General features: G+C 62.4%; 1 protein-coding gene across 6 annotated transcripts in view; it reads left to right on the top strand.

Annotated features, from left to right (window-relative positions):
* The first annotated feature begins 5,137 nt into the window (after positions 1 to 5,137).
* ITGA2B (integrin subunit alpha 2b) overlaps positions 5,138 to 26,389 on the top strand; it is a 60,499-nt gene continuing 39,247 nt past the window's right edge. For 2 of the 6 annotated variants that reach the window (XM_073325518.1, XM_073325517.1), the window contains exons 1-13: positions 5,138 to 5,546; positions 7,531 to 7,661; positions 8,954 to 9,051; positions 9,599 to 9,764; positions 18,874 to 18,923; positions 19,348 to 19,393; positions 19,873 to 20,061; positions 20,521 to 20,568; positions 21,301 to 21,344; positions 21,634 to 21,693; positions 23,911 to 23,963; positions 24,884 to 25,095; positions 25,655 to 25,828. In XM_073325518.1, the coding sequence (XP_073181619.1) occupies positions 5,332 to 5,546; positions 7,531 to 7,661; positions 8,954 to 9,051; positions 9,599 to 9,764; positions 18,874 to 18,923; positions 19,348 to 19,393; positions 19,873 to 20,061; positions 20,521 to 20,568; positions 21,301 to 21,344; positions 21,634 to 21,693; positions 23,911 to 23,963; positions 24,884 to 25,095; positions 25,655 to 25,828 (1,486 nt within the window). In that variant the 5' untranslated portion in view covers positions 5,138 to 5,331. The remainder of the gene's footprint in view (positions 5,547 to 7,530; positions 7,662 to 8,953; positions 9,052 to 9,598; positions 9,765 to 18,873; positions 18,924 to 19,347; positions 19,394 to 19,872; positions 20,062 to 20,520; positions 20,569 to 21,300; positions 21,345 to 21,633; positions 21,694 to 23,910; positions 23,964 to 24,883; positions 25,096 to 25,654; positions 25,829 to 26,389) is intronic. The other 4 variants (XM_073325516.1, XM_073325514.1, XM_073325515.1 and 1 more) reach the window with 3 other exon arrangements.

The raw sequence follows: 26,389 nt of genomic DNA, 5'->3' as shown, positions 1-26,389 counted from the left end.
GACCTTCTGGGGTCCCTTCCAACCCTGATATTCTATGATTCTATGATTTTATACAAGGAAACTCTCTCTGGTGGACACCAGGAAGACTGGCATCTGCAGAGACAGTTGGTAGTTCCAACTAAGTACCGGGTAAAGCTCCTGAGCTTAGCCCACGCTCATCCTAGTGGCCATGCTGGGGTGAACAGGACCAAAGACCATTTGGGGAGGTCGTTCCACTGGGAGGGAATGGGCAAGGACGTTTCTACCTATGTCCGGTCTTGTGAGGTGTGCCAAAGAGTGGGAAAACCCCAAGACCAGGTCAAAGCCCCTCTCCAGCCACTCCCCATCATTGAGGTTCCATTTCAGCGAGTAGCTGTGGATATTCTGGGTCCTTTCCCGAAAAAGACACCCAGAGGAAAGCAGTATATACTGACTTTCATGGATTTTGCTACCCAATGGCCAGAAGCAGTAGCTCTAAGCAACACCAGGGATAAAAGTGTGTTGTCACGGAGCGTGGGGGAGTCCGGGCCCTGCACCCCTCTTCCTAGGATTCACTGTGACTCTCAGCCAGCCAGTAAAACAGAAGGTTTATTGGACAACAGGAACACAGTCTAAAACACAGCTTGTGGGTACAACCAGGACCCCTCAGTCAAGTCCTTCTGGGGGAGCAGGAAGCTCAGACCCCAGCCCTGGGGTTCCCTGCGTTCCTCCACCCAGCCCCAAACTGACCCCAACACCACTCCCCCCCACCACACAGCAGGCTCTCTCCTGCCGCCTTTGTCCACATTCCTGGGCAGAGGTGTTACCTCCCCCTCCCCCTCCCCCTCCTGGCTCAGGTGACAGGCTCTCAGGTCTCCCATCCCCAGTGAAAGTCCCCTGCCACATTCCCAGGTCAACAGTCCCCCCTCCCTGCTGCGTCACATGTGTGCCAGGCATTAACAGACATTTTTGCCAGGGTAGGTTGGCCCTCCGACATCCTTACAGATTCGGGAACTAATTTCCTGGCAGAGACCATGAAAAGCCTTTGGGAAGCTCATGGGGTGAACCACTTGATTGCCACCCCTTACCACCATCAAACAAATGGCCTGGTGGAGAAGTTTAATGGAACTTTGGGGGCCATGATACATACATTTGTAAATGAGCACTCCAAGGATTGGGACCTAGTGTTGCAGCAGTTGCTCTTTGCCTACAGGACTGTACCACATCCCAGTTTAGGGTTTTCACCATTTGAACTTGTATATGGCCACGAGGTTAAGGGGCCAGTACAGTTGGTGAAGCAGCAATGGGAGGGGTTTACACCTTCTCCAGAAACTAACATTCTGGCCTTTGTAACCCACCTACAAAACACCCTCCGAACCTCTTTAGCCCTTGCTAGAGAAAACCTAAAAGATGCTCAGGAAGAGCAAAAAGCCTGGTATGATAAACATGCCAGAGAGCGTTCCTTCAAAGTAGGGGACCAGGTCATGGTCTTAAAGGCGCTCCAGGCCAATAAAATGGAAGAGTCGTGGGAAGGGCCATTCACGGTCCAGGAGTGCCTGGGAGCTGTTAATTATAAGGAGTAATGGTCTCAAGTTGCAGTGGGGGAGGTTTAGGTTGGATATTAGGAAAAACTTTTTCACTAAGAGGGTGGTGAAACACTGGAATGCGTTGCCTAGGGAGGTGGTGGAATCTCCTTCCTTAGAAGTTTTTAAGGTCAGGCTTGACAAAGCCCTGGCTGGGATGATTTAATTGGGGATGGGTCCTGCTTTTGAGCAGGGGGTTGGACTAGATGACCTTCTGGGGTCCCTTCCAACCCTGATATTCTATGATTCTATGATCTCATAGCATTCCCCACCTCCAACCAAAAGCCTAAGGTGTACCATATTAATTCTCTAAAGCCCTTTTATTCCAGAGAGTTAAAGGTTTGTCAGTTTACAGCCCAGGGAGGAGAGGACGCTGAGTGGCCTGAAGGTGTCTACTACGAAGGGAAAAGTGACGGTGGCGTGGAAGAGGTGAACCTCTCCATGACCCTTGGGCGTATGCAGCGACAGCAGATCCAGGAGCTGTGCACTAGCTACGCGCTGACGTTCTCAGCCATCCCAGGACTGACTGATGGGGCATACCACTCCACTGACACAGGTAATGCTCGCCCAATTAAAGTCCAACCTTACCGGGTGTCTCCTCAAGCTAAAACTGCTATAGAACGGGAGATCCTGGATACGTTACAGATAGTGTAATCCGCCCCCTGGAAGTGCATGGGCATCTCCAGTGGTTCTAGTTCCCAAACCAGATGGGGAGATACGTTTTTGCGTGGACTGCCATAAGCTAAATGCTGTAACTCGCCCAGACAACTATCCAATGCCACGCACAGATGAACTATTAGAGAAACTGCGACGGGCCCAGTTCATCTCTACCTTGGACTTAACCAAGGGGTACTGGCAGGTACCACTGGATGAATCTGCCAAGGAAAGGTCAGCCTTCACCACACATCTCGGGCTGTATGAATTTAATGTACTCCCTTTCAGGCTGCGAAATGCACCCGCCATCTTCCAAAGACTTGTAGATGGTCTCCTAGTGGGATTGTGAGAATCTGCAGTCGCCTACCTTGACAATGTGGCCATCTTTTCTGATTCCTGGGCAGAACACCTGGAACATCTAAAAAAGTCCTTGAGCGCATAAGAGAGGCAGGACTAACTGTCAAGGCTAAGAAGTGTCAAATAGGCCTAAACAGAGTGACTTACCTTGGACACCAGGTGGGTCAAGGAACTATCAACCCCCGACAGGCCAAAGTGGATGCTATCCAAAAGTGGCCTGTCCCAAAGTCAAAGAAACAGGTTCAATCCGTCTTAGGCTTGGCCGGTTATTACAGGCGATTTGTACCGCAATACAGCCAAATTGCCACCCCACTGACAGACCTAACCAAAAAGAAACGGTCAAATGCCGTTCAGTGGACTGAAGAGTGTCAGAAGGCCTTTAACCAGTTTAAAGGAACACTCATGTCTGACCCTGTGCTAAGGGCCCCAGACTTTGACAAACCGTTCCTAGTAACCACAGATGCGTCCGAGCGTGGAGTGGGAGCAGTTTTAATGCAGGAAGGACCGGATCAAGAATTCCGCCTTGTCATGTTTCTCAGCGAGAAGCTGTCTGAGAGGGAAAGCCACTGGTCAATCAGCGAAAAGGAATGTTACACCATCGGGTACGCTCTGGAAAAGCTATGCCCTTACATTTGGGGACGGCGTTTCCACCTGCAAACTGACCATGCTGTGCTGAAGTGGCTTCATACCGCCACGGGAAATAACAAAAAACTTCTTTGGTGGAATTTAGCTCTCTGAGATTTTGATTTCAACACACAGCACATCTCAGGAGCTTCTAACAAAGTGGCTGATGCACTCTCCCGTGAAAGTTTCCCAGAATCAACTGGTTAAAATCGTCCTTGAAATGTGGAAAATATTGTTAGTTTTTATATACTCTGTAGTATATCCAGAGGTGCACGTGTCTTATTCACTCTGTTTTCTCCTAGAGCTCCAGGAAGAAATCCCAGCCAGCGTGGAGCAGGCTGTCCAGCACCATCTGTGATCTGGGGGGGTGTCATAACCATACAGCTAAGAGTAGCCTAGAATTCCTCCTTACCTGTGAGGGGTTAAGAAGCTCAAATAACCTGGTTGGCCCCTGACCAAAAGGACCAATGGGGAAAGAAGATACTTTCAAATCGGGGGTGGGGCGGAGGCTTTGTTGGTGCTCTTTGTTTGGTGTGTTTCCTGGGGAAGTAGAGAAGCATCAGGTCAGAAAACTCCTTCTCCTAAAATCATCCTAAAATGAGTCTCAATATTGCAAAGAGAGTAAGTAAATAAGGCAAGGCGCATTAGATTATCTTTTGTTTTTAGCTTGTGAATTTTCCCTGTGCTAAGAGGGAGGTTTATCCCTGTTTTTTTGTAACTTTAAAGTTTTGCCTAGAGGGGAATCCTCTGTGTTTTGAATCTGATTACCCTGTAAAGTTACCTTCCATCCTGATTTTACAGAGGTGCTTCTTTTATTTTGTTTTTCTTTATAATAAAGTTCTGTTTTTTAAGAATCTGGTTTACCTATCTGGTTGGTAGATTATTCTCAAGCCTCCCCAGGAAAGGGAGTGAAGGGCTTGGGGGGATATTTTAGGGAACAGGAACTCCAAGTTGTCCTTCTCCTGAATCTTTGTCTAACTCACTTGGGGGTGGCAGCAGTACCCATCCAAGGACAAGGAAGGATTTGTGCCTCGGGGAAGTTTTTAACTTAAGCTGGTAGAAATAAGCTTAGGGGGTCTTTCATGCGAGTCCCCACATCTGTACCCCAGAGTTCAGAGTGGGGAGGGAACCTTGACAGGGGGCAATTCCCAGCTCAGCCAGGTGTGACCTGGAGCAAGCCATACCCTCTGCCTCAGCTCCCCTTCCGCCCACTGCGGACATCCACCCTGCAGGGCGCTGGGAGCCTGGAAAGGGGAGGAGGGACTGGGTGACCCCAAGGGAGACAAGGAGCCAGGCCTGCTGACCAGCCCCCTTGGCCAGCGTGGGCCCTTGGGGGTGCCTCAAGCTGGGAACCCCAAATCACTCCTGGCTTTTGGCCACTTCAGCCCTGTCCTCCACCTGCCCCGTGTGGTGCTGACGCCATGGGAAGCGTGAGGCCGCGCCTGGGGCAGATGAGGGTGGCAGGCGGCCCAGTGGGACAGTTCCGGCCAGGAAGGGGTGAGAAAGCCCCCGGCACACCAGCGCTGCCGTTTCCCACCTCCATGTTGTGGGTCCATCTGGCCCCGTGCCCTGGCTCTGACATGGGCAGCACCAGCTGCTGCAGAGGAAGGGGCAGGAACACTGCAGTGCCAGCTGTGTGATAATCGCCCCCCCAGCCTCAGCCTGGCTCTGACAGGCAGAGATTGGCTTAAACCTTGCACCAGGTTTCACCTCCACTGTCCAATGTTCGTCATCATTAATGAGGCCAGCTCTGGATTTGCCTGTTTCCTACAGAAATGTCCTGTCCCTTTCTGAATCGTGCTAGGTTCTTGGCCACAACCACATCCTGTGGTGGGGAGTTCCACAGGCTAATGACATGTTGTGTATTTCCCCCCTTGTAATTTCACTTGCTGTCCCCTGGACTCGTATCACGTCCCCTCATTGGTCTCCTCTCTAAGCGATTGGGCCTTTCCACCCAGTTCCACTCCCCTGGGCCTTGGCAGGGCCGGGGCCGTGCAGCTCTCCTCTCAGGCTGATACTCTCCCCAGCCCCTCTGGGCAGCGCCCCAGGCCTACCGGAAGCGGCTGCATCCCCTCTGATAAGGACCCGCTGGCAGCCGGGCCGTTTGCAGGGGCCTGCCTGGAGCGTTCGATCCCCACGAGGCAGAGGAGGAGGGATGCCACGCGCCAGGATGATGGCTGGAGCCCAGGGACCGTGGCTGCCGCTGCCTCCCCTGTGGCTCTGGTGCTGGGTCCAGGTGCTGCTGGCTCCCCCGGGGCTGTGGCCGGCGCGAGCCTTCAACTTGCGCTCGGACCATCCCACCGTCTACGCCGGGCCTGACCACAGCTACTTTGGCTTCGCCGTGGACTTCTTCAAGGACAAGAAGGGAGGGTAGGTGATGGGGAGGCTCATGCCCCCAGCCACATCCGCAGGCCCCACTTGTCAGAGCCAAGAACTGAGATGCTCAGGGGGGCACCTGCAGAGCAGGGTTTGGGGTGGGGGGTGAGAATGGGGGTGGGAGCAGGGTGAAAGACGGGTTGGGATGGGGGGTGAGCATGGGGACAGGGTGAAAGCTGGGTGGGGGTGGGGGTGGGGGTTGGGGTGAAGGCCGGGTTGGGCTGCAGCGTGAGTGTGGGGGCAGGGTGAAGGCCGGGTTGGGGTTGGGGTTGGGGTTGGGGCAGGGTGAAGGCCAGGATGGGGGTGGGGTGGATTGTATTGGAGACAAGTTTTTAGTTCAGAAGGGGGAGGAAGCGACCAGGGTAGAGGCTGTCCTGGGTTCGAGTCTGACACAGGTGAGTTTGAAGGCGGAAGGCAGCTGGGGTTGAGCTAGTTCCCTTTGGAGCCTGGTAGGAGGGAAAACAGCACAATAAAGACAATGGATTTCAGGAGGGCACTTTAGCAAACTCAAGGAGTTGGCCGGTAAGATCCCCCGGGAAGCAGGTCTAAGGGGAAAACCAGTCCAATTTATCGCTCCCCTCCCCTCCCTCCTGCTTCCCGGCACACTGGACTGGCTCCCACGCTCTGCCCCCCAGGATCATGTCCACGCTCCCTATTCCCCCCCAACCCCATGCTCCAGCCTTCCCCAGTAAGCTGGCAAACTGCAAGTGCACAGACCAGCCCCCCACCCCCAGCCCCCCGACTGCCTCCTTTTCCCCCCAGGGGTTTCTCCTGCTGTGAAATTCTCCTGCCCAAAGACCTACACCACTGTGGCCAGCTGCCCCTGTGTGTGCTTGTGGGCACGTGTGCATAGGTGTGCATGTGAAGTGTGCACACACATGGAGTGTGATGCACGTGTGCACGGAGGGGGGGGTGCACGTCTAACACTGAGCCCCCTGCCCTTTGCCTCCTACCGCGCACGCTGCTGACAAGGTCCCGGCAGGCGTGGGGCTCACCGGGCTCGGAGCAGGGGCCTGGCCCAGGGCAGGGACCCCGGGGCAGTTTGCTCAGGGGCCAAGCAGCCTGGGAGGTGTCAGGTGTCCCTGGGGCCGAGGGGAGATCGGAGGGTCATGTCATCCAAGGGGCCAAGGAGACCCCTGGGAGCTGACAGGAGCCGGCCCGGCTCTGGGGCTCTGCCTGCCCCATGAGCAGGTGACGGGGCAGCTGGGACAATCCAAGGGGTGACCTTCCCAGTGGCTTGGCCCCACCGGCTCTCTGGGGCTCGGGGCAAAGCCAGGGCGCCTGGCTCCATCCACCAGTGGGGGAGGGAATGGCCCAGCTAGTGCCCCCAGTGGGGGAGGGCAGGCGAGGATGGCACTGGGGCTGCAGTGGGGTGAGGTGTTGGGCTGACCCTCTGCCCAGGGGGTCCACAGGAACAGCTGTCCCCTGGGAGGGTGCCAGGCTCTGAGCGGGCGGGCTGCGGTGCTCCCCCTCCCGTGCCATGTCGCTCTGGCCCCAGGGCTGGGCTGGGCCAGGGGGTGAGACTGGCAGGGCCCCCCCAGCGTCTGTGCCAGGCACCTGTGGGCATTGCCCAGACGCTGCTGCAGACGCAGACCCAGTGGATTAGGCCCCTGACTCCTGGCTGGCTCAGTCCGTCTGAGGAGCTGAGCCTGGACCCCGCTGCCAATGTCCTTCATCCCCCGATTGTCTGAGGCTGCCCCCCTTCCTGTCCCCTCCACCAGGTGGCGCTGCATTGCTCTGTCAAACAGCAGCCAAGTCCCACCCCAGAGGGGGCTGCATTGCAGTGGGGGTGGGGGGGTGACAGGACTCTGCGGGGCTCTGAGACCGAAGGCACCGGGATCTGGGGGGGGAGGCCTGCAGGATGAGGAGCCGGGCCAGCTCACATCCCAAAGCCACCCTCCCTGCAGGCCCCCGGAGCCCAGTCTGCTCCCGCCCGCACCAGGGGTCCTGCCCTGACAGCCTCCCCCTGTGCCCATAGCATGAGTGTGGTGGTGGGCGCGCCCCGGGCCAACACCTCGCAGCCCGGCGTGGTGGAGGCTGGAGCTGTGTACTTGTGCCCCTGGGCGCCCGGCGGGACCCAATGCAGCATCATAGAGTTTGATCCGAAAGGTGAGTGAGCCAGAGCCGGCCGAGAGGGCAGCTTGCGGTAAACAGGGGGTGTTAGTTACTGTGGGCCAGAGGGGGCAGGGGGGAAGGTGGGTCTCGGGGGGGAGGTAGGGACCCCAGGATAACATGGGTGCAGGGTGGGTGGGGTGGGTTTTGGATCGGGGGGGTAGGGACCCCGGGGTGAGGTGGGGGGGTGGGTTGTGGTTCGGGGCGAGGTAGGGACCCCGGGCTGAGGTGGGAATGGTGGGATGGGTTTTGGTTTGGGGGTTAGGGAGCCCGGGGTGGGTGGGGCAGGTTGTGGATCAGGGGTGTAGGGACTCCAGGGTGGCAGTGGGTGGGGCAGGTTTTGGATCGGGGGGGTAGGGACCCAAGGGTGAGGTGGGGGGGTGGGTTGTGGTTCGGGGCAAGGTAGGGACCCTGGGGTGAGGTGGGGATGGTGGGACAGGTTGTGGATTGGGGGGTTAGGGACCCCGGGGTGAGGTGGGGCAGGTTGTGGGTCAGGGGGGTAGGGACTCCTGGGTGGGGGGGCTGGTTGTACATCGGGGAGGGGTAGGGACCCTGAGGTGGGGGAGGCGGCTTGTGGATCAGGGAGGGGTAGGGACCCTGGGGTGAGGTGGGGGTTAGGGAGGGTTCTGGGGGACAGGGACCCCGGGGTGAGGTGGGGACGGGTGGGACAGGTTGTGGATTGGGGGGTAGGGAGCCCGTGGTGGGTGGGGTAGGTTGTGGGGCAGGGAGGCAGGGACTCCTGGGTGGGGATAGAGAGGCAGGTTGTAGATTGGGGAGGGGTAGGGACCCCGGGGTGAGGTGGGGAGGGTGGGGGGGTCAGTTGTGGATCGGGGCGCGGTAGGGACCCCGGGGTGAGGTGGGGAGGGTGGGGGGGTGGGTTGTGGATCGGGGCGGGATAGGGACCCCGGGGTGAGGTGGGGGTTAGGGAGGGTTCGGGGGGTTTTGGATCTGGGGGGTAGGGACCCCGGGGTCGGGTGGGGGGGGTCAGTTGTGGATCGGGGTGCGGTAGGGACCCCGGGGTGAGGTGGGGAGGGTGGGGGGGTGGGTTGTGGATCGGGGCGGGATAGGGACCCCGGGGTGAGGTGAGGGTTAGGGAGGGTTCGGGGGGGTTGGATCTGGGGGGTAGGGACCCCAGGGTCGGGTGGGGGGTCAGTTGTGGATCGGGGCGTGGTAGGGGCCCCGGGGTGAGGTGGGGGCAGGTGGGGCGTGTTGGGGATCCCGGGGGGGCGTTTCCGGGTGTTTTTCCCACAGTTGCACCGCAGTCTGTGCTGACCTGCCCGTCCCCACAGGGGACCAGGCCGAGAGCAAGGGATTGCTCCAGCTGAAGACCTACAAGTCTCACCAGTGGTTCGGGGCGTCTGTGAACAGCTGGGACGGCAACGTTGTGGTGGGTGCCCCGGGCGCAGCCCCTGCCCCTGCCCGTGCCCATGCAGCCTGGCAACCGCCTGGCGATCGGCCGCCTTGGGGAGCTGCGCAGGGTCGGGCTGGGTGGGAGACCCCTGGCTGGGGGCGTCTCAGAGGGCAGGGAGTGACCCCGTCCCGCACCGGCCAGGAGGGGATGTGCTGAGATGAGGGGCTCAGCTGGGGCCCTGGCTGCCCCTGGCTCCCCAGAGCAGAGGGGTCTGGTTCTTCTCCCGATGCTCTCAGCCGCTGTGTCCTGGTAACCTGCTGCCGTGCTCTGCCCCAGAGGCAGCTGCATTTCAGTGCTGGGTCTGTCCTGCCCCGGGGAGACGAGGTGGGGATGTGGGCGCTGGTGGTTTGTTGTGGGTTGGACGGACGCTGGGGGTGGGGGGACAGGGCAGCAGGGGGAGCCCAGCCCAGGGGCGGGAGGTTCCAGGCCGTGCTGGGGGGCGCTGGGCCTGGCCAGGCGAGGGGCAGGTGAGCTGGGATTCCACCTGCAGCGGATGGCGCTGAGTGTCCGGTCGTCCTGCCAGGCCTGCGCCCCCCTGCAGCACTGGAATGTCTTCGAGGGCACGGCCCAGGCCACCCAGACGCCCGTGGGCACCTGCTTCGTGGCCACCGAGGGCCTGAGCCGCTTCACCGAATACGCGCCCTGCCGCTGCCACCACATGGAGGCCACGTACCTTCATAGGCGCTACAGTAAGTGACGCCCCCCCCCGCGGCCACGCCGGTTCCCTGCCCCCGATGCCCCCCTCCTCCATGGCCAGGCCAGCTCTCCGCACCCACCGCAGCCACGGCGCTTCGTTTTCGAGTGGTTGCTCGTGTCTGTCCACACCAGGTGGGCGTGCTCACCGCGGGCACCGGTGCCAGAAGGTTTTCCCCTAGCCGCACCCGTGGGGGGGGCCCCCCGCGACCCCTGGAGCGGCGCCTGCCGGGCGCGGTATAAGGGGGGCTGCGCGCTCCCCCCACCCTCAGTTCCTCCCTGCCGCCAGCGAAGGGCGTCGGAACCGCTCTGCTCCGGGGGGTGAAGCTCGTCCCCAGAGCCGTTGGTTCAGGTTAGTACGAACTGTAGTTCGTTAGCTGTTCAGTCAGTTTAGTCAGTCAGTGAGCCCGGGCCGGGGCATGCCCCGCGCCCCGGGGTTTACGTCGTGCGGCTCTCGCAGGCGTTCTATGCCAAAGACTGTCTGCGCTGCTTGGGAGAAGCCCATATCAGCAAAAGGTGCAAGATTTGCAAGTCGTTTACGCCTCGGACCAAAAGAGAAAGGGACGTTAGGCTCCGGGCCATCCTGATGGAGTCAGCCCTGACCCCGACTCCAGCGTGCCGCTCCGAACCGGTACCTGGCACCGCGGCATCGGCACGCGGCGACCCTCCGGGGCCAGGCCTGGTCGGCACCGCACCCCACCCACAGGGCACACCGAGAGGGCCAGGAAGACTCCGTCTTCGCAGCGGCACCGAGGGAAGTCAGGGACAGAGGCCAGGCCCATGTTGGGCAGTCCCCGATCCCCACCGGGCCCCAGGCCTCCGTCTCACGTTGAGCGGAGTAGCCCAGCCCCTTTGGAACAGGCCTCTCCGGATGTCCGGATGCCGTCCGCGCCTGAAGCCCTCCGGCTGGCCCGGGACATTATGTCCATGCCGGTACTCGGAGCGCCGCCGCTGGGATCTCCACAGTCGCCTCCAGCCTGGTACCGGTCTCGGTTGAGGGAACGTTCCCGACGCTGATCACGGCCCAGCAATCGCTTGGGGAGAGTCCAGGTGGATCGCCCTCAACGCCGACCAGACTGTCTGGCTGGGTTCCGTCGGGCCGGGACTCGCTTGTCCTCAAGGAGCGAATATCTGCAGGACCTCAGCGGGCTTCGCCGTCGGTCCTCATCTCGGAGAGGGTACCGCAGTCAATCACGGCACAGTCATCGACCCCGTTCCAGCTCGGACTCCCGCTCCAAATCTCTGCCAAGACATCGCAGCCCCGGGTGTCGATCGCCAGTATTTTGCCATCGTGGGTCTGCTGGTCGAGGCCGTTCTCAGAGCAGCTGTTACCGCCAGTACCGGTCCTCCGTGTCGAGATCACGGTCCCGTGGCCGTCGTAGCTCTTCCTGGTCCAGGGACAGCAGCAGATCTTACACCAGCCCGGTCTCCATTCGTAGCCGTCCTTCGATGGGCCAGGCCAGGCAACCTGAACAGGTTTGCAGGGGCACCGAGCGTCATGGCCAGCCCAATGGTACCCGTGGGCACCGTGGCCTCCGGCGCAGCCCCGGTGGGAGCTCACTCAGTGGCTGGAACTTCAGAGGCACCGTCGGCCTCCCTCTCCAGACCCCGAGAAAGGAGTTGGTAGGACGTGCGTCCCCGGAGTCCAACCAGGTGGTGGACCCTCCGGTGCCGGCCGACACCCAGAGCTCTGCACCGGCCTCCTCGCCCTGCCCGGAGGAGGCGATTGCTGCCCGCCCCCCTACGTCCCGCAGGAGGACTTCACGGCCCACCAAGAACTCTTAAAGCGGGTGGCAGCAAGCCTCCACCTCCAGGCAGAGGAGATAGAGGAGCCCTCAGACTCCCTGGTTAATGTGCTGTCCCCTTCGGCACCGGGCAGGGTGGCCTCGCCTCTCCATGAAGGGGTGGCTAAGATTTCAAATGCCCTGTGGCAAACACCAGCCTCGTTGGCCCCCATCTCTAAAAAGGCGGAACGCAAGTACTCTGTACCCGCTAAAGGGCATGAGTATTCGCATACCCACCCAGGGCCCAACTCCCTGGTGGTCAAGTTGGCCAACCGCGGGGAACGTCTGGGTCAGTCAGCCCCGACCCCAAAGGACAAAGACTCTTGGAGGGGGGGAGGGATAGCTCAGTGGTTTGAGCATTGGCCTGCTAAACCCAGGGTTGTGAGTTCAATCCTTGAGGGGGCCATTTAGGGATCGGGGCAAAAATTGGGGATTGGTCCTGCTTTGAGCAGGGGGTTGGACTAGATGACTCCTGAGGTCCCTTCCAACCCTGATATTCTATGATTCTATGACTGGACTCTTTGGGAGGGAAAGTTTATTCATTTCGAGCTTCCAGTTACAAGTGGCAAACCATCAGGCTCTCCTGGGGCTGTACGAATTCAATCTGTGGGGCTCCCTGCCCAAGTCTGAGGACTCCCTCCAGGGGCGCGATAGGAAAGAGTTCAAGGCGCTAGTGGAGGAAGGGGCAGCGGCCCCTAGGGCGCCCTGCAGGCAGCCTCGGATGCTGAGGACACGGCCGCACGATCAGTGGCCTCCGTGGTGCGCATGAGATGGGAGTCGTGGCTCCTGCTCTCTGGGCTGCCCAGCGAGGCGCAGACTGCCATGCAGGATCCCCTGTTTGATGCCAAAGCTCTGTTTGCGGAGGAAACAGATACAAGGCTGCATGGCATGAAAGACTCCCGCACGACCCTCCAGACTCGGGGCCTCTATGTCCTGGCTCCAGCAAAACCTAAGTTCAAGCCGCAGCAGACTCCCACCCAGGCCGCCCTCCCGATGTACAAGGCCTCCCATAAGAAGCAGCGGGAGACGCCCTCAGAGGCAGTCTCGGCCTGCCCCGCAGCCTGGGTCCTCCAAGGGCAAGCAGGCGGAGAAAAGGCACTTTTGACAGGACACTCTGGGGCACCCCGCCAGTCCTCATCAGGGATCCACCCCCAATAAAGCTACCCTTCTCCAACCGGTTGTGTGCTTTCCTCCTGGAGTGGTCGCGGCTGACCTCAGACCGATGGGTCCTCAACACCATCTCCCGGGGTTACACCCTCCAGTTTACTTCCTCCCCGCCCAACCACCCCCTGCCCCCGTCCCCTTTGTGGGATCCCTCGCACGAAGCTCTGCTCTAGCAGGAGGTGGGGCGGCTCCCAGGTCTAGGAGCGATAGAGGCGGAGCCCGAGGAGTTCATGGGCAAGGGGTTCTACTCCCGGTATTTCCTTATCCCGAAGGTCAAAGGGGGCCTCAGGCCCATCATGGACCTCTGAGGTCTGAACCAGTACATGGTGAAGCTCATGTTCCGCATGGTCTCCTTGGCCTCCATCATCCCCTCCCTGGATCCCGGGGACTGGTACGCTGCCCTCGATCTGCAGGACGCATACTTACGCATCCACATATTCGAGGGGCACAGGTGCTTCCTCCGTTTCGTGGTGGGGCAGAATCACTACCAATTCGTGGTCCTACCGTTTGGTCTGTCCACTGCCCCCAGGGTCTTTACAAAATGCATGTCGGTGCTAGCAGCCTACCTCAGATGGCGGGGGGGGGGGTCCAGATATTTCCCTATCTGGACAGCTGGCTTGTCAGGTGAGGGATCACGTGGCACCCCTCCTGTCCACGTGCACCACCTTGGGCCTGTTGGTAAACAACACCAAGTCCACATTAGTCCCAGTCCAATGCATAGGGTTTATGGGGGTGCTTCTGGACGCAGCGTCGGCCAGGGCCTCTCTCCTGCCAGATTTGAGACCCTGAAAACTCTCATCGACTTGGTCACAAGGTTCCCGGTGACAACAGCCAGGGTTTGCTTACAACTCTTGGCTCACATGTTGGCGTGCACGTACGTGGTCCGTTATGCCAGACTCAGGATGAGGCCCCTCCAGCTCTGGTTGGCCTCGAAGTTCTCCCAGGCCATGGACAGGATGGACAAGGTCCTCACTGTGCCAGACTCTGTGATCACCTCCTTACGGTGGTTGTCCGCCCCAAACAACATGCTCCAAGGGGTCCCATTCAGGGACAGGGCCCTATCGTTGGAGCTGGTGGCCGATGCGTCGGACCTGGGTTGGGGGTCCCATGTGGGGAACTTTCAGACCCAAGGCCTGTGGTTGGCTCAAGACCTGACCCTACATATAAACGTCAAGGAGCTCAGGGTGGGGCAGCTGGCGTTTGTGGCCTTCCGCTTGCACCTAGAGGGCAGGGTGGTCAGGGTCCTCACAGACAACACGGCCTCGATGTTCTGTATCAACAGGCAAGGCGGGGCCCGATCCTCTGCCCGCTGCCACGAAGCCCTCAGGCTGTGGGATTTCTGTACAGCCCACGACACCCACCTGAAGGCCTTCCACCTACGGGGTGCCCAGAATGAGAAGGCAGATCGCTTGAGCAGGGACTTTTCCTCGCAACACAAGAGGTCCCTCCACCCAGAAGTGGCTCACCAGCTCTTCCGAAGGTGGGGAACTCCCCAGGTGGACCGATTTGTGACTCGGCAGAACCGGCGATGCCCCCGATTCTGCTCCGAGGGGGCCTGGGGAGGGGCGCTATCTCCGATACCTTTACTCTGTCCTGGTCAGGCCAGTTTCTCTACACCTTTCCCCCGCTCCCTCTAATCAGCAGGGTCCTGGAGAAGATAAAGACGGACAAGGCCCGGGTCGTCCTGATTGCCCTGGCGTGGCCCAGGCAGAATTGGTTCGGGACCCACACGGGCCTGGCAATAGCTCTGTCCTTGCCACTCCACCTGGACCTGCTCTCTCAGGACCAGGGCCACCTCCTGCACCCCAGCCTGGCGGCTCTTCACCTCACGGCATGGCTGCTCAGTGGTTAGGTGGAGCGGAAAGTTCGTGCTCAGAGCAAGTTCAGTGTGTCCTCCTCGAAAGTAGTCGGCCCGCCACTCGCCGCGCATATTGGGCGAAGTGGTCCCGGTTTTCTAGGTGGGTGGTGGACCAGGGTGTCTTCCCGGTGGGTGTCCTGATCCAGCTTATCCTTGATTACCTCCTCCACCTGAGGGCCCAGGGCCTGGCGCCCTCGTCAGTCAGGGTACACTTGGCAGGCATATCGTCCTTCCATCCCCCGGTGCAAGGGCACGCGGTATTTTCCCATGCTATGACTGGCCGGTTCCTTAAGGGTTTGGACCTTTTTTTCCTGTATTCTAGACCCCCGGTCCTGCACTGGGACCTAAACCTGGTGCTGGCTTGTCTCACGAGGCCCCATTTGAACCACTGGCCACGTGCTCCTCGTCCCACCTCTTGAGGAAGGTGGCCTTCCTGGTTGCAATCACGTCAGCCAGGCGAGTCTAGGAGCTCAGGGCCCTGACCTCCAAGCCGCCGTACATGGTCTTTCATAAAGACAGGGTCCAGCTCCACCCACACCCCGCGTTCCTCCCTGAAGCGGTCTCCGCCTGCCACATGGGTCAGGACATTTTTCTGCCGGTCCTCTGCCCCAAGCCCCACGCATCCAGTGAGGAGCGCTGTCTCCACACGCTCGATGTGCGGCGGGCTCTAGCTTTCTACCTCGAGCGGACCAAGCCGTTCAGAAAGTCCTCGCAGCCGTTTGTTGCCTCGGCCGAGCGCGCGAGGGGCCAGCCGATTTCCACTCAGCGGCTTTCCCATCGGATCACTTCGTGCACCCGCTCCTGTTATGAGCTGGCAGGTGTCCCCCCGCCACTGATTGTGAGGGCTCATTCAACTTGGGCACAGGCCTCGTTGGCTGCCTTCGTGGCCCACGTCCCCATCCAGGACATCTGTAGGGCCGTCACGTGGTCTTTGGTTCACACGTTCACTTCGCACTATGCGATCGTCTCCCAAGCCAGGGATGATGCCGGGTCCGGCAGGGCTATGCTCCGTCCTGGGAACTTGTGAACTCCTCCCGCTCCCACAGTATAGCTTGGAATCACCTACTGTGGACTAGACGTGAGCAGTCACTCGAAGAAGAAACGCCAGTTACCTTTTCCGTAAGTGGTGTTCTTCGCGATGCGTTGCTCACGTCTATTCCGCACCCCGCCCTCCTTCCCCTGTCGGAGTTGTCCGGCAAGAAGGAACTGAGGGTGCGGGGGAGCGCTTAGCTCCCCGGGTACCGCCCCATGGAGGTGCCACTCCAGGGGTCGCGGGGGGCGCTCCCCCTACGGGTACGGCTAGGGGAAAAACTTCCGGCACTGGTTCCCGTGGCGAGCACGCACACCTGGTGTGGAATAGACGTGAGCAACACATCCCAAAGAACACCACTTATGGAAAAGGTACTGTCTTTTCCCTGCCCCAACACCCACCTCCCCCACAGACCCCCCGGCTCTCTGCACCCCCCCCCGGCAGCCACGCCGGCTCCCTGCACCCGCCCCCCCAGCCACAACTGTTCCCTGCCCCCAATGCCCCCATCCCCCACAGCCACGCGGACTCCCTGCACCCCCCCGCAGCCATGCCAGCTCCCTGCCCCCAATGCCCCCATCCCCCACAGCCACACGGACTCCCCGCACCCCCCCTCAGCCACGCCAGCTTCCTGCCCCCGATGCTCCCATCCCCCACAGCCACGCCAGCTCCCTGCACCCCCACCGCAGCCACGTCTGTTCCTTGCCCCCAATGCCTCCCTCCCCCACAACCGCCGGTTCCCTGCCTCCGACACCCCCTCCCCACGCAGCCACACCAGCTCCAGGCTCCCCCGGCCTCAGGTAAAATGGCACTCTGGGCGAACTTGCCTTTTGGTGTCCCTGGCCCCCGTGGGCGTGGCATCCCTCCATTGCCCCTGGCCCCCATGAGCTCCCCGGGCTCCCCACCCTCCCTTCTCTCCCAACCCCTGCATTGTGCCCCCTTCGCCCCTGCCTGCTTCTGCTCCGGCACCCCAATCCCTACACCCCCTTCCCTCCCAACCCCTGCCCCCTCCTGCGCCCCAATCCCTTGACTCCTGCCCCCTGCACTGTGCCCCCTTTGCCCCTCACCCCAGCCCCTGCCCCCTGCCCTGGGCCCCCTTTGCCCCTCACCCCAGTCCCTGCCCCCTGCACTGTGCCCCCTTTGCCCCTCACCCCAGCCCCTGCCCCCTGCCCTGGGCCCCCTTTGCCCCTCATCCCAGCCCCTGCCCCCTGCCCTGGGCCCCCTTTGCCCCTCATCCCAGCCCCTGCCCCCTGCCCTGGGCCCCTGCCCTGGGCCCCCTTTGCCCCTCACCCCAGTCCCTGCCCCCTGCCCTGGGCCCCCTTTGCCCCTCACCCCAGTCCCTGCCCCCTGCCCTGGGCCCCCTTTGCCCCTCACCCCAGTCCCTGCCCCCTGCACTGTGCCCCCTTTGCCCCTCACCCTTGCATCCCGCTCCTGCACCCAAGTGGGGGGAACCTGACCTGGATTGCCCCCCCCCGACTGCTGCCCCTTGGCCCGCGCAGTCCTGGGGGCTGGCAGGGGGGAGCGAGCCTGCGGGCTGGGTCGGGGGAGGGAGGCAGCCCCCGGTGCCGCCCAGCCCGGGGCAGGGGCCTGGATGCAGGGAGCCCCGGTGTGTGTGTTGAGGGGAGTGTGGGGGGGATGGGGGTGTGAGTGTGTATGGGGGGTGCGTGCCTGTGTGTTGACGGGACTGTTGGTGGGTGTGGGTGGTTGTGTGTGTGTCTGTGTGTGGGAGTGGGGGTGTGTGTGGGTGTGTTGAGGGGAGTGTGGGGGTGTGGGGGGTGGGGTGTGTATGGAGGGTGTGGGGGGTGTTGAGGGGAGTGTAGGTGTGTGGGGGATATGGGTGTGGGTGTGTATGGGGGGTGTGGGGGGGTGTTGAGGGGAGTGTGGGTGTGGGGGGTGGGGTGTGTATGGTGGGTGGGGGTGTGTGGGTGTGTGGGTGTGGGGGGTGGGGTGTGTATGGGTGTGTGTGGGTGTGTTGAGGGGAGTGTGGGTGTGTGGGGGGGTGGGGGGTGGTTTGTGTATGGGGGTGTGGGGGGGTGTTGAGGGGAGTGTGGGTGTGGGGGGGTGTGGGGTGTGTATGGGCGGTGTGGGGGTGTGGGTGTGGGGGGGTGTGGGGGGTGGGGTGTGGGTGTGGGGGGTGGGGTGTGTATGATGTGTGGGGGTGTGTGGGTGTGTGGGTGTGTGGGTGTGGGGGTGGGGTGTGTATGGGGGGTGTGGGGGTGTGGGTGTGGGGGGGTGTGGGGGGTGGGGTGTGTATGGGGGGTGGGTGGGGGGGTGCTCTGTCTCTTGAAGCTCTCAGGGGCAGGAGCCTGGACTAGGGTTTTTCAGCCCCCAGCAGCTCAGACTCCCCCTCCCAGTGGAAATTGGGTAACGGGACCCCCCCCCACAGAGCCGGCTGGGCACGTGGAGCTGGGGGGGCACCTGCCTCGGAGGCTGTTCTCCCAACTGCCCCCTGCGTGCGGCTGCGCCCCCCCATCTCGCGACAGCCACGCGCCTCGACACCCCCCCGCCAGTCCCCCCCCCCGCTCAGCCCGTGGGGGCTGTGCCCAAGGCCGATGCTGCTGCTCCTCTTGTGCCGACTCTCAGAGCCCCCCAGAGCCCCCCGATCCCTCGCCCCCCAGGCCCCCCCCGGCTTCCCCCATGGCGTGGCTTGGGTGCTGTTCTCTCCCGCCCAGCCTTCCAGCCGAGCCCTCAGCCCCTTTGCAGTGAAGTAGCCACGCTCCCGTATACAGATGAGGAAACTGAGGCACAGAGCCCAGGGCCAGCCTGTCACTCTCAGCACCCACTGGGCACGGCTCCCCTTGTGGCACCCAGGCCAGGGAGCTCCCGGAGACCTCATGAGGGGCAGTGGCTGGATCCGGAGGCAGGGGGGCACTGGTGGCATCCGGGAGGCCCCTCACTCCCAGGCCCCCGTGCCCGCGGCGGGCTCAGCCCATGGGCCCCCCGGGGTCCCGCGTAGGGAGATTTCTGCCCAGGCCTTTGGGCCCCAGATTCACCCCGGGAAGGCCAAACCCAGGCGTCCGGCCGCCCCGTGGGCCCAGCAGCTCGCTCCCTGCAGAGCAGGCTGGCCGTGGGGCGCTGACCCATGGACGGACACCAGAGCAGCTGGCATCCCGCTGCTCGGGGGCAGATGAGAGGGTCGCCGGCCCGGTCTGGAGGCCGGGCTCTGCCCAGCAGAGATCACAGCCAAACTCTGCAGGGGCGACCCCCCGACGTCCCTCAGCCCCCCTGCCCCAGGAGCGTGGCACTCACACGCCTCGTGCCCCTCTCCACAGCCTACGACAAGCGGTACTGCCAGGTGGGCTTCAGCACCGCCATCACCCACGTGAGTACGGCCCGGGGCGCCCCGGCCAGCAGAGGTCCCTGGGGGTGGGGGTCCAGCGGGAGTGCCCCTGGAGGTGTGTGCGCAGGTGCCCCTGGGGGGGTGCATGCCCACGGGGGGTGTGCCCATGGGGGGTGTGCATGCCTGTGCCCAGTGGGGGGGGGCTGTGCGTGCCCGTGAGGGGGGGTGTGCCCGGGGGGGGCTGTGCGTGCCCGGGGGGGTGTGCCCAGTGGGGGGGGGCTGTGCGTGCCCATGGGGGGGTGCCCAGTGGGGTGTGTATGTGCGTGCCCATTGGGGGCTGTGCATGCTCGCGGGGGGTGTGTGTGCCCACGTGTGCCCATGGGGGGCGTGCATGCCTGGGGGGGGCGTGCCTGTGGGGGTGTCTCCGGGTGGGGTGCTCACTCAGGCCTGTCCTGTCCCCTTGCAGGCTGGCAGGCTGGTGCTGGGTGCCCCGGGAGGATACTACTTTGTGGGTAAGGGCTCTGGTTCCTGGGGGGCTCTGGGGACTGTGGGGGGAGGGGGAGCCCGTTGCCCCTTGGCATGGCTGCCATCACCTCCGACGCTTCCATTGGAGCCATGGCAACACTGACAGCGCCCGCCCCAGGGCTCCCCCTCAGCTGGGCTGCGGGCATCGCCCTGCCTGTGCCCAGGGGGCTGGAACGGACCCACCTGATCCACAGCCCCAGGCCCAACCTGTCCGTGGTGTCCCACTGTGGCTGGCAGAGGCTGCCCCCCCCCCCGGGTCTGTAGCTAGAACCCCCCGAGCTTGGAGCATCCCTCTCGGGCAACGAGCTGCCCACGGCACATGGGAAATGCCAAGCAGCCCCCGCCCCCCATGGGGACCCCCAGCCCCAGGAGCTGGCACGTGGGGCTGGCGAAGGGGGTGCTGTGGGGTGGGGGTGCAGGATGACCATGTTGGGCTTGGGCATCCTCCCTCTCTTACCATCCCTAGCCCCTGCCTGCTCCATGCAGGGCCCCTGGCGCTGGCTCACGGGGGGCCTGGATGTTCCCCCAGGGCTGATCTACTCGGTCAATCTGTCGACAATCGTGTCCCACTTCCCTGGCAGCACCCTGCTCTGGTCCGTGGCCCCCGAGCAGGTCACGGAGGACATTAACTATGATTATGACGACGCCTACAGAGGTGAGCGCGGCCTCCCACAGCAACCTGCCCGCCTCGTGGCTGGGCATGGGAGAGATTGACTCTCCCTGGTGCCAGCAGGGCCCTGGCACCATCCACATTGCCCTCAGTCTAACCACCAGACCCCACTTCCCTCCAGAGCTGGGGAGAGAACCCAGGAGTCCCGGCTCCCAGCCCCCCTGAGCCAGGGAGAGAACCCAGGAGTCCCGGCTCCCAGGCCCCACCCCTGCTCTACCCCACTAGACCCCACTCCCCTCCAGAGCAGGGCGAGAAACCCAGGAGTCCCGGCTCCCAGCCCCCCTGAGCCAGGGCGAGAACCCAGGAGTCCGGGCTCCCTGCCTTAAACCCACCTCCTGCTCTAACCACTGCCACCTCCTTGCCCTGGGTGCCAGTCGTTCTGCTCTGGGCGTGTGCGGCAGGCAGGGGCGTTCGAAGGGTTAACCCTGCTCCCTCTCTCTGCAGGGTACTCAGTGGCCGTGGGGGAGTTTGACGGGGACCCCACCGCGCCAGGTAGGGGATTTGCCCTTGGCTTGTGTGATGCCCCCCCAACCCCTGAAGCTGCACAGGGCTCTGGGGCTGCCAACCGGGCTCCATGGGCAACAGTATGGAGCAGACTTGGCTCACCCACCCCAGCCGCACCCCTGGTGACCCCACCCCTGCCTGCCCCCAGGGCACAGGGCTGGGAGCAGGGAGGGTGGGGGCTCTTGCCACCTGCCACCCCCAGGCAAATGGGGCCTCTGCCCCCAGCAATGGCTTGGAGCCTGGGAGTCCATGCCCACCAGGCCCCCCGCCCCACTCCCAAGTCCTCTTCCCGGCCGCCCCTCCCCGAGTCCCCCACCCGCTGGGCTCCCCTGCCCCGGAGTCCCTGCCCGCCAGACCTGCCCCCCTGCTTGCTCATTGTCCCTGCCAGCTGGGCAGAGTCCTCCAGTCGCGGGGCTGTATCCGATTCTACCCCCCTCCCCGAGGGTGGGGGCTCCCCAGTCTTGCCCAGGGCACCCCACGCACCTGGCTTCCCGCTGCCCTGGTCGCTGCATAGGCAGCCAGCGCCAGCCCTTCCCGGAGAGGGGCAGCCCCTGTTCCTGTGCCCTCCACCCCCCCCGCCCGCCTGCCCCCTTCAGGCCCCCCATTGGGCTGGGGGGGGCGCTGGAGCTTTGCCCTGGCTTTGGGACGGGGCACTCTCTGCCAGCGGCTCAGCACGCTCTGTCCCCGGGTGTCGTGGGGACTCTTGTGTTTCCTTCACAGAGTACGTTGTGGGCGTCCCCAACAAGAGAACGACCTGGGGGGTGGTGAGTATCGGGGGGGGCACCATTGGGAAGAGCTGCTTCCATGCCTGGGTTGGGGGGAGAGAGCAGCCCCCATCTCCCCGGTGCCTGGGGGCGGAGGGTGCAGCCCCCATCTCCCCGGTGCCCGGGGCGGGAGGGAACAACCCCCATCTCCTCAGCGCCCAGGGTGGGGGAGCAGCTCCCATCTCCCCAGTACCCAGGGGGGAAGGAAGCAGCCCCCATCTTCCCAGCACCCGGGTGGGGGGAGCAGCCCCCATCTCCCTCCTGACTGATTTGTTTCTCCCTGCGGCAGGTCGAGATCTTCCGGAGCAGGAAGTCTCTGGCGCTAGTACAGAGCATCCATAGTGAGCAGGTACCTGCCCCCCTCCCCTACCCCCTGCCCCCACATCTACCCCCTTCCCTTTTGCCCAACCCCCCACTGCCCCCATCACCCCTCCCCTCCTTCACCTCCCCCTGCCCCGCCCCGCCCCACCCCAGCCAAAGGAGAGCCAGCCTCGAAAGGCCCCACTCCCAGTCTCTCCCTGGGCTCCCAAAGCAGTGGGCTGCGGGTTGGGAGTGAGGGGCATGGTAGAGCTGGGGGGGAACCCCAACTATGCATACAATATGATGGGGGCTAATTTAGCTACAACTAATCAGGAGAAAGATCTTGGAGTCATCGTGGATAGTTCTCTGAAGACGTCCACGCAGTGTCCAGCGGCAGTCAAAAAAGCGAACAGGGTGTTAGGAATCATTACAAAAGGGATAGAGAATAAGACGGAGAATATCTTATTGCCCTTGTATAAATCCATGGTACACCCACATCTTGAATACTGCATACAGATATGGTCCCCTCATCTCAAAACAGATGTACTGGCATTGGAAAAGGTTCAGAAAAGGGCAACTAAAATGATTAGGGGTTTGGAACAGGTCCCATTGAGGAGAGATTAAAGAGGCTTGGACTTTTCAGCCTGGAAAAGAGGAGGCTAAGGGGGGATATGATAGAGGTATATAAACTTATGAGTGGTGTGGAGAAAGTGAATAAGGAAAAGTTATTTACTTGTTCCCATAATATAAGAACTAGGGGCCACCAAATGAAATTAATGGGCAGCAGGTTTAAAACAAACAAAAGGACATTCTTCTTCACTCAGTGCACAGTCAACCTGTGGAACTCCTTGCTTGAGGAGGTTGTGAAGGCGAGGACTATAACAGGGTTTAAAAGAGAACTGGATAAATTCATGGAGGTTAAGTCCATTCATGGCTATTAGCCAGGATGGGTAAGGAATGGTGCCCCTAGCCTCTCTTTCTCAGAGTGTGGAGATGGATGGCAGGAGAGAGATCACTCGATCATTACCTGTTAGGTTCACTCCCTCTGGGGCACCTGGCATTGCCCACTGTTGGAAGACAGGATACTGGGCTGGATGGACCTTTGGTCTGACCCTGTGTGACCATTCTTATGTTCTTATGGCTGTGCTAGCAGGGGCTCCGGGTCAGGAGTGAGGGGCATGGCAGAGCTGGGGGGACCCCAGGACTGGGAGAGCAGGAGGCTGCGGGTCAGGGGTGAGGGTCACAGCAGAGCTGTGGGTCAGGGTTGACAAGCAATGGCCAGCCCAGCATGTCCCCTGCCCTCAGCCCCTGTTATGCAGACAAAACTACACAGGATCGTTTCAGGGCACAAGACAAGACGTCACATTTATTATCACACACTTTGATTTATGACCAATAACTAATATCTAATACCTATGTGTACACACACACACACACACACGTTCTGCAGCTGCTGTATAGTTACCAGTCCCGAACGTAGCTTGAGTTCGTGGCTGGGGTCCGTAGCTTGTGGCAGCTCACTGGCCAGGAAAGCCGGGCACAAGGGAGGGCTGGGTCTGTGTGTGGCTCGTGCACCGATGCCCTTCCACGTTGGCAGCGGAATGTGACCCTCCAAAGTCTTCCATCTCCCCTGTCCTTTTCGTAGGCTTTAGTCTGAATCCAGAGTCGATCGGTCTTGCTGTGTCAGGCTGCCTCTGGGTCCGGTGTGAGTAATCCCCCGTCAGCTGCAGACGTGACTTTCAGCCTGGGCCTGGCTTTGGTGTTTCCTCAGTTGTACTTTTGTACTTTTCTTTTGAGGGTGTTCTCTTGCCGTTGGTGTTTACACTTTATTTCATCAGGACAGGCTGGGGCTGGAGGTTGATTCCATCACCCATCCGTCCCTCATTCCCACAGCGGAACTACACCAGTCAGATTTCAGCCGGGTTTAGCGAAAGCGAAGGCTGCAGCAGGGTTTACAAACTGGACTGAGCATTTGACCATGGAGTTCGGGACACGTTGAAATGGAGTTTGGGTTACACCAGGGACGCGTGTGAGGAGCGGCAAACAGGGAGCAGAAGGTGCAATGTTGAGGCCGTGCAAGTTTCAGAGATTTAAGCAGCAATTGGATTGTGAAACTCAATTAGCCAGTTATTGGGGTAGCCGGTTTTATGAATGAATGTTGTTTCATTCGTAAAACTTTGCTTATGAAGTTATATTAATAAAGTGAACAATTAAAAACAATTTCATTGATCAGTTCTACGCCCCCACCCGCCCCCGTGTCTTCCAGGTGGCGTCATACTTTGGTCACACGGTGGCTGTTGCTGATGTGAATGGCGATGGGTAAGGAGGAGGCTGGCGCTCGCTTGGCAGCCAGGGCGCTGAGACCAAGTGCCCATGTCTGCCCCCAACCACTGCCTGGGGGGGGCACGGCCGTTCACTCAGCCCTCCCATCCTGGGCGCTGGCAGGGCAGGGGAGAGCCGGGCCGGGGCTGCTGGGCTCCATCACCCCCAGGAGCCTCTGTGCTCCGCTTTGCCCTGGCCTGTGGCACAGCCCTGTGGGGCCAGAGCCCCCTCCGGCCTCGTGTCTTCAGCACCAAGGGCCGGGGGCCCGGCTAGGAGCTCCAGGGTCCCCTCTGCCGGGGCCCTGGTGACGTGCTGGCCATGGACTGTGCAGCTGGTGAATCCATGGGGCAGTCGCGGTGCCCTGAGGAGGGGCAGAAGGGCTGAGTCCTGCCCCCGGCCGCCAGCAGGGCCTGTGCTCCGGGCCCCCCAGCCGGCCTGGTTGGTCTCCCCTCATCCCCCCACGTTGGCTTCTGCTGCCATCTGGTGCCCACCAGCCTGCACTGCTCCTGGCAGAGCCTGGTGCCCGGCAAGCAGGAGCAGGGGGCAGGAGTGGGCAGAGCTGCCCCAGCTCCCTCCGGGTCAAAACTGAGTCGAGGGGTAACCCCAGCCCCCAGCACAAGGCCCAGCTCAGCCCGGGAGGGAGCCTGGGCCCTGAGGGGACTGAGGCCGGACGGGCGGACGGACAGAGCTCAGGGGGTGTCTGTGTCCAGGAGCACCGACTCGTGTGAGCCCCAATGGCCCGATGCATCCCTCCAGCAGCGGGTGCTACACCTCCCATCCCCCGGGGGGCTGCCCCCATCCCGGCTAGCTGCACCCCCAGGCCATGGGATAATCCTTTCGGCCCGTCGGCCCCTGCGGCCTGGCGGGGAGGGGAGCCCAGAGCTCCTCCCCCTGCCACCTGCCCCCTTTGCCCCCAGGAAGGACGACGTGTTGGTGGGGGCGCCCCTCTACATGGAGCGCCGCTCCGACCGCAAGCTCTACGAGGTGGGGCGTGTCTACCTGTACACGCAGCGCCGGGGCCCCCACGCCTACCGGATCCCCTGGCAGACCCTGACCGGCACCGAGGTCTACGGCCGCTTCGGCACAGCCATCGCTCCTGTGGGGGACCTGGACCAGGACGGCTACGTCGGTAACGCCCAGCCGGGCCGCAGCCCCGGGTGCCAGCCCACTAGTGCTGCTGGCGAGGAAGCTGCTCCTGGTGGCTCTGGGCGGGGGGGGCTTTGGGTTGGCACAGAGACCCCCCCATGGGATACGAGACTGGCGGGGTCTGGGGCAGGGCACCTGGGGTGCCGATCAGCACAAGACTGAGTGCCGGGACCCGGTGGGACACCCTGGGGAGGTGTCTGGGCAGCCCAGCCACACACAGTAGCAGAGCTAGGAACAGTCCTGACTCTCAGCCCCCACCCCCAGCTCTAGCCACTAGTCCCAACTCCTCCCCCAGAGCCAGAGATCGAACCCAGGCGTCCTGGCTCCCAGCCCCCTGCTCTAATCCACTGGACCCCCTCCCCTCCCCAAGCCGCGGATAGAACCCGCTCTGGGTCCCCTTCTGGTCGGTGTGTGATGCCTGGGGCCGGTCACTGCCTCAGTGGGTGGGATCCTGACCCTGGGGGTGAGGAGCGACTGGTGCCCGGGGCTCAGCTGCTCTGGCCGGGGCCCGGCTTGTGGGCCCTGCGGTCCTGTCCCCTCAGACGTGGCGGTGGGGGCTCCGTTCGCCGGGAGTGGCCGTGTGCTCATCTTCAGCGGGCACAGCGAGGGGCTCCGGACGCCGGCCTCGCAGGTCCTGGAGAGCCCCTTCCCCGGCCGTGCCGCCTTCGGCTTCTCCGTGCGTGGCACCACCGACATCGACGCCAACGGGTACCCAGGTACAGCCGCCCTCACAGCCCCCCGGCTCCGGCCTGTGCCACCCCCGGCCCGCCAGGGTCACAGGCCTGGAGCTGGGCAGCACCCATGGCCCGGACGCTTCGGGGAGGGAGATGAGCATGTGGGGAAGAAGGCTTGGCCTCCATCTCCCTGCCTTGCCCCTGAGCCCCCGCTCCCGTCCCGGGCGCTGCTCCCTGGGCCCCCCCTCCCGTGCCAGGCTCTGCCCCTGGGCCCCCCTCTCATGCTGGGCGCTGCCCCTGGGCCCCCCTCTTGTGCCAGGCGCTGACCCCTGGGCCCCCCTCCCTTGCCAGCCGTTGCCCCTGGGCCCTCCTCCTGTCCCGGGCGCTTCTCCCTGGGCTCCCCTCCCATGCCAGGCTCTGCCCCTGGGACCCCCTCCCGTGCCAGGCTCTGCCCCTGGGCCCCCCTCCTGTGCCAGGCGCTGCCCCTGGGCCCCCCTCCCGTGCCATGCGCTGCTCCCTGGGCCCCCCTCCCATGCTGGGCTCTGCCCCTGGGCCCCCCTCCCGTGCCGGGTGCTGCCCCCTGGGCCCCCCTCTCATGCCGGG

The sequence above is a fragment of the Lepidochelys kempii genome, chromosome 27 (genome assembly GCF_965140265.1).
Source record: "Lepidochelys kempii isolate rLepKem1 chromosome 27, rLepKem1.hap2, whole genome shotgun sequence".
In the NCBI taxonomy this organism is placed as follows: Eukaryota; Metazoa; Chordata; order Testudines; family Cheloniidae; genus Lepidochelys; species Lepidochelys kempii.
This window is presented reverse-complemented; position numbering and strand designations above follow the sequence as displayed.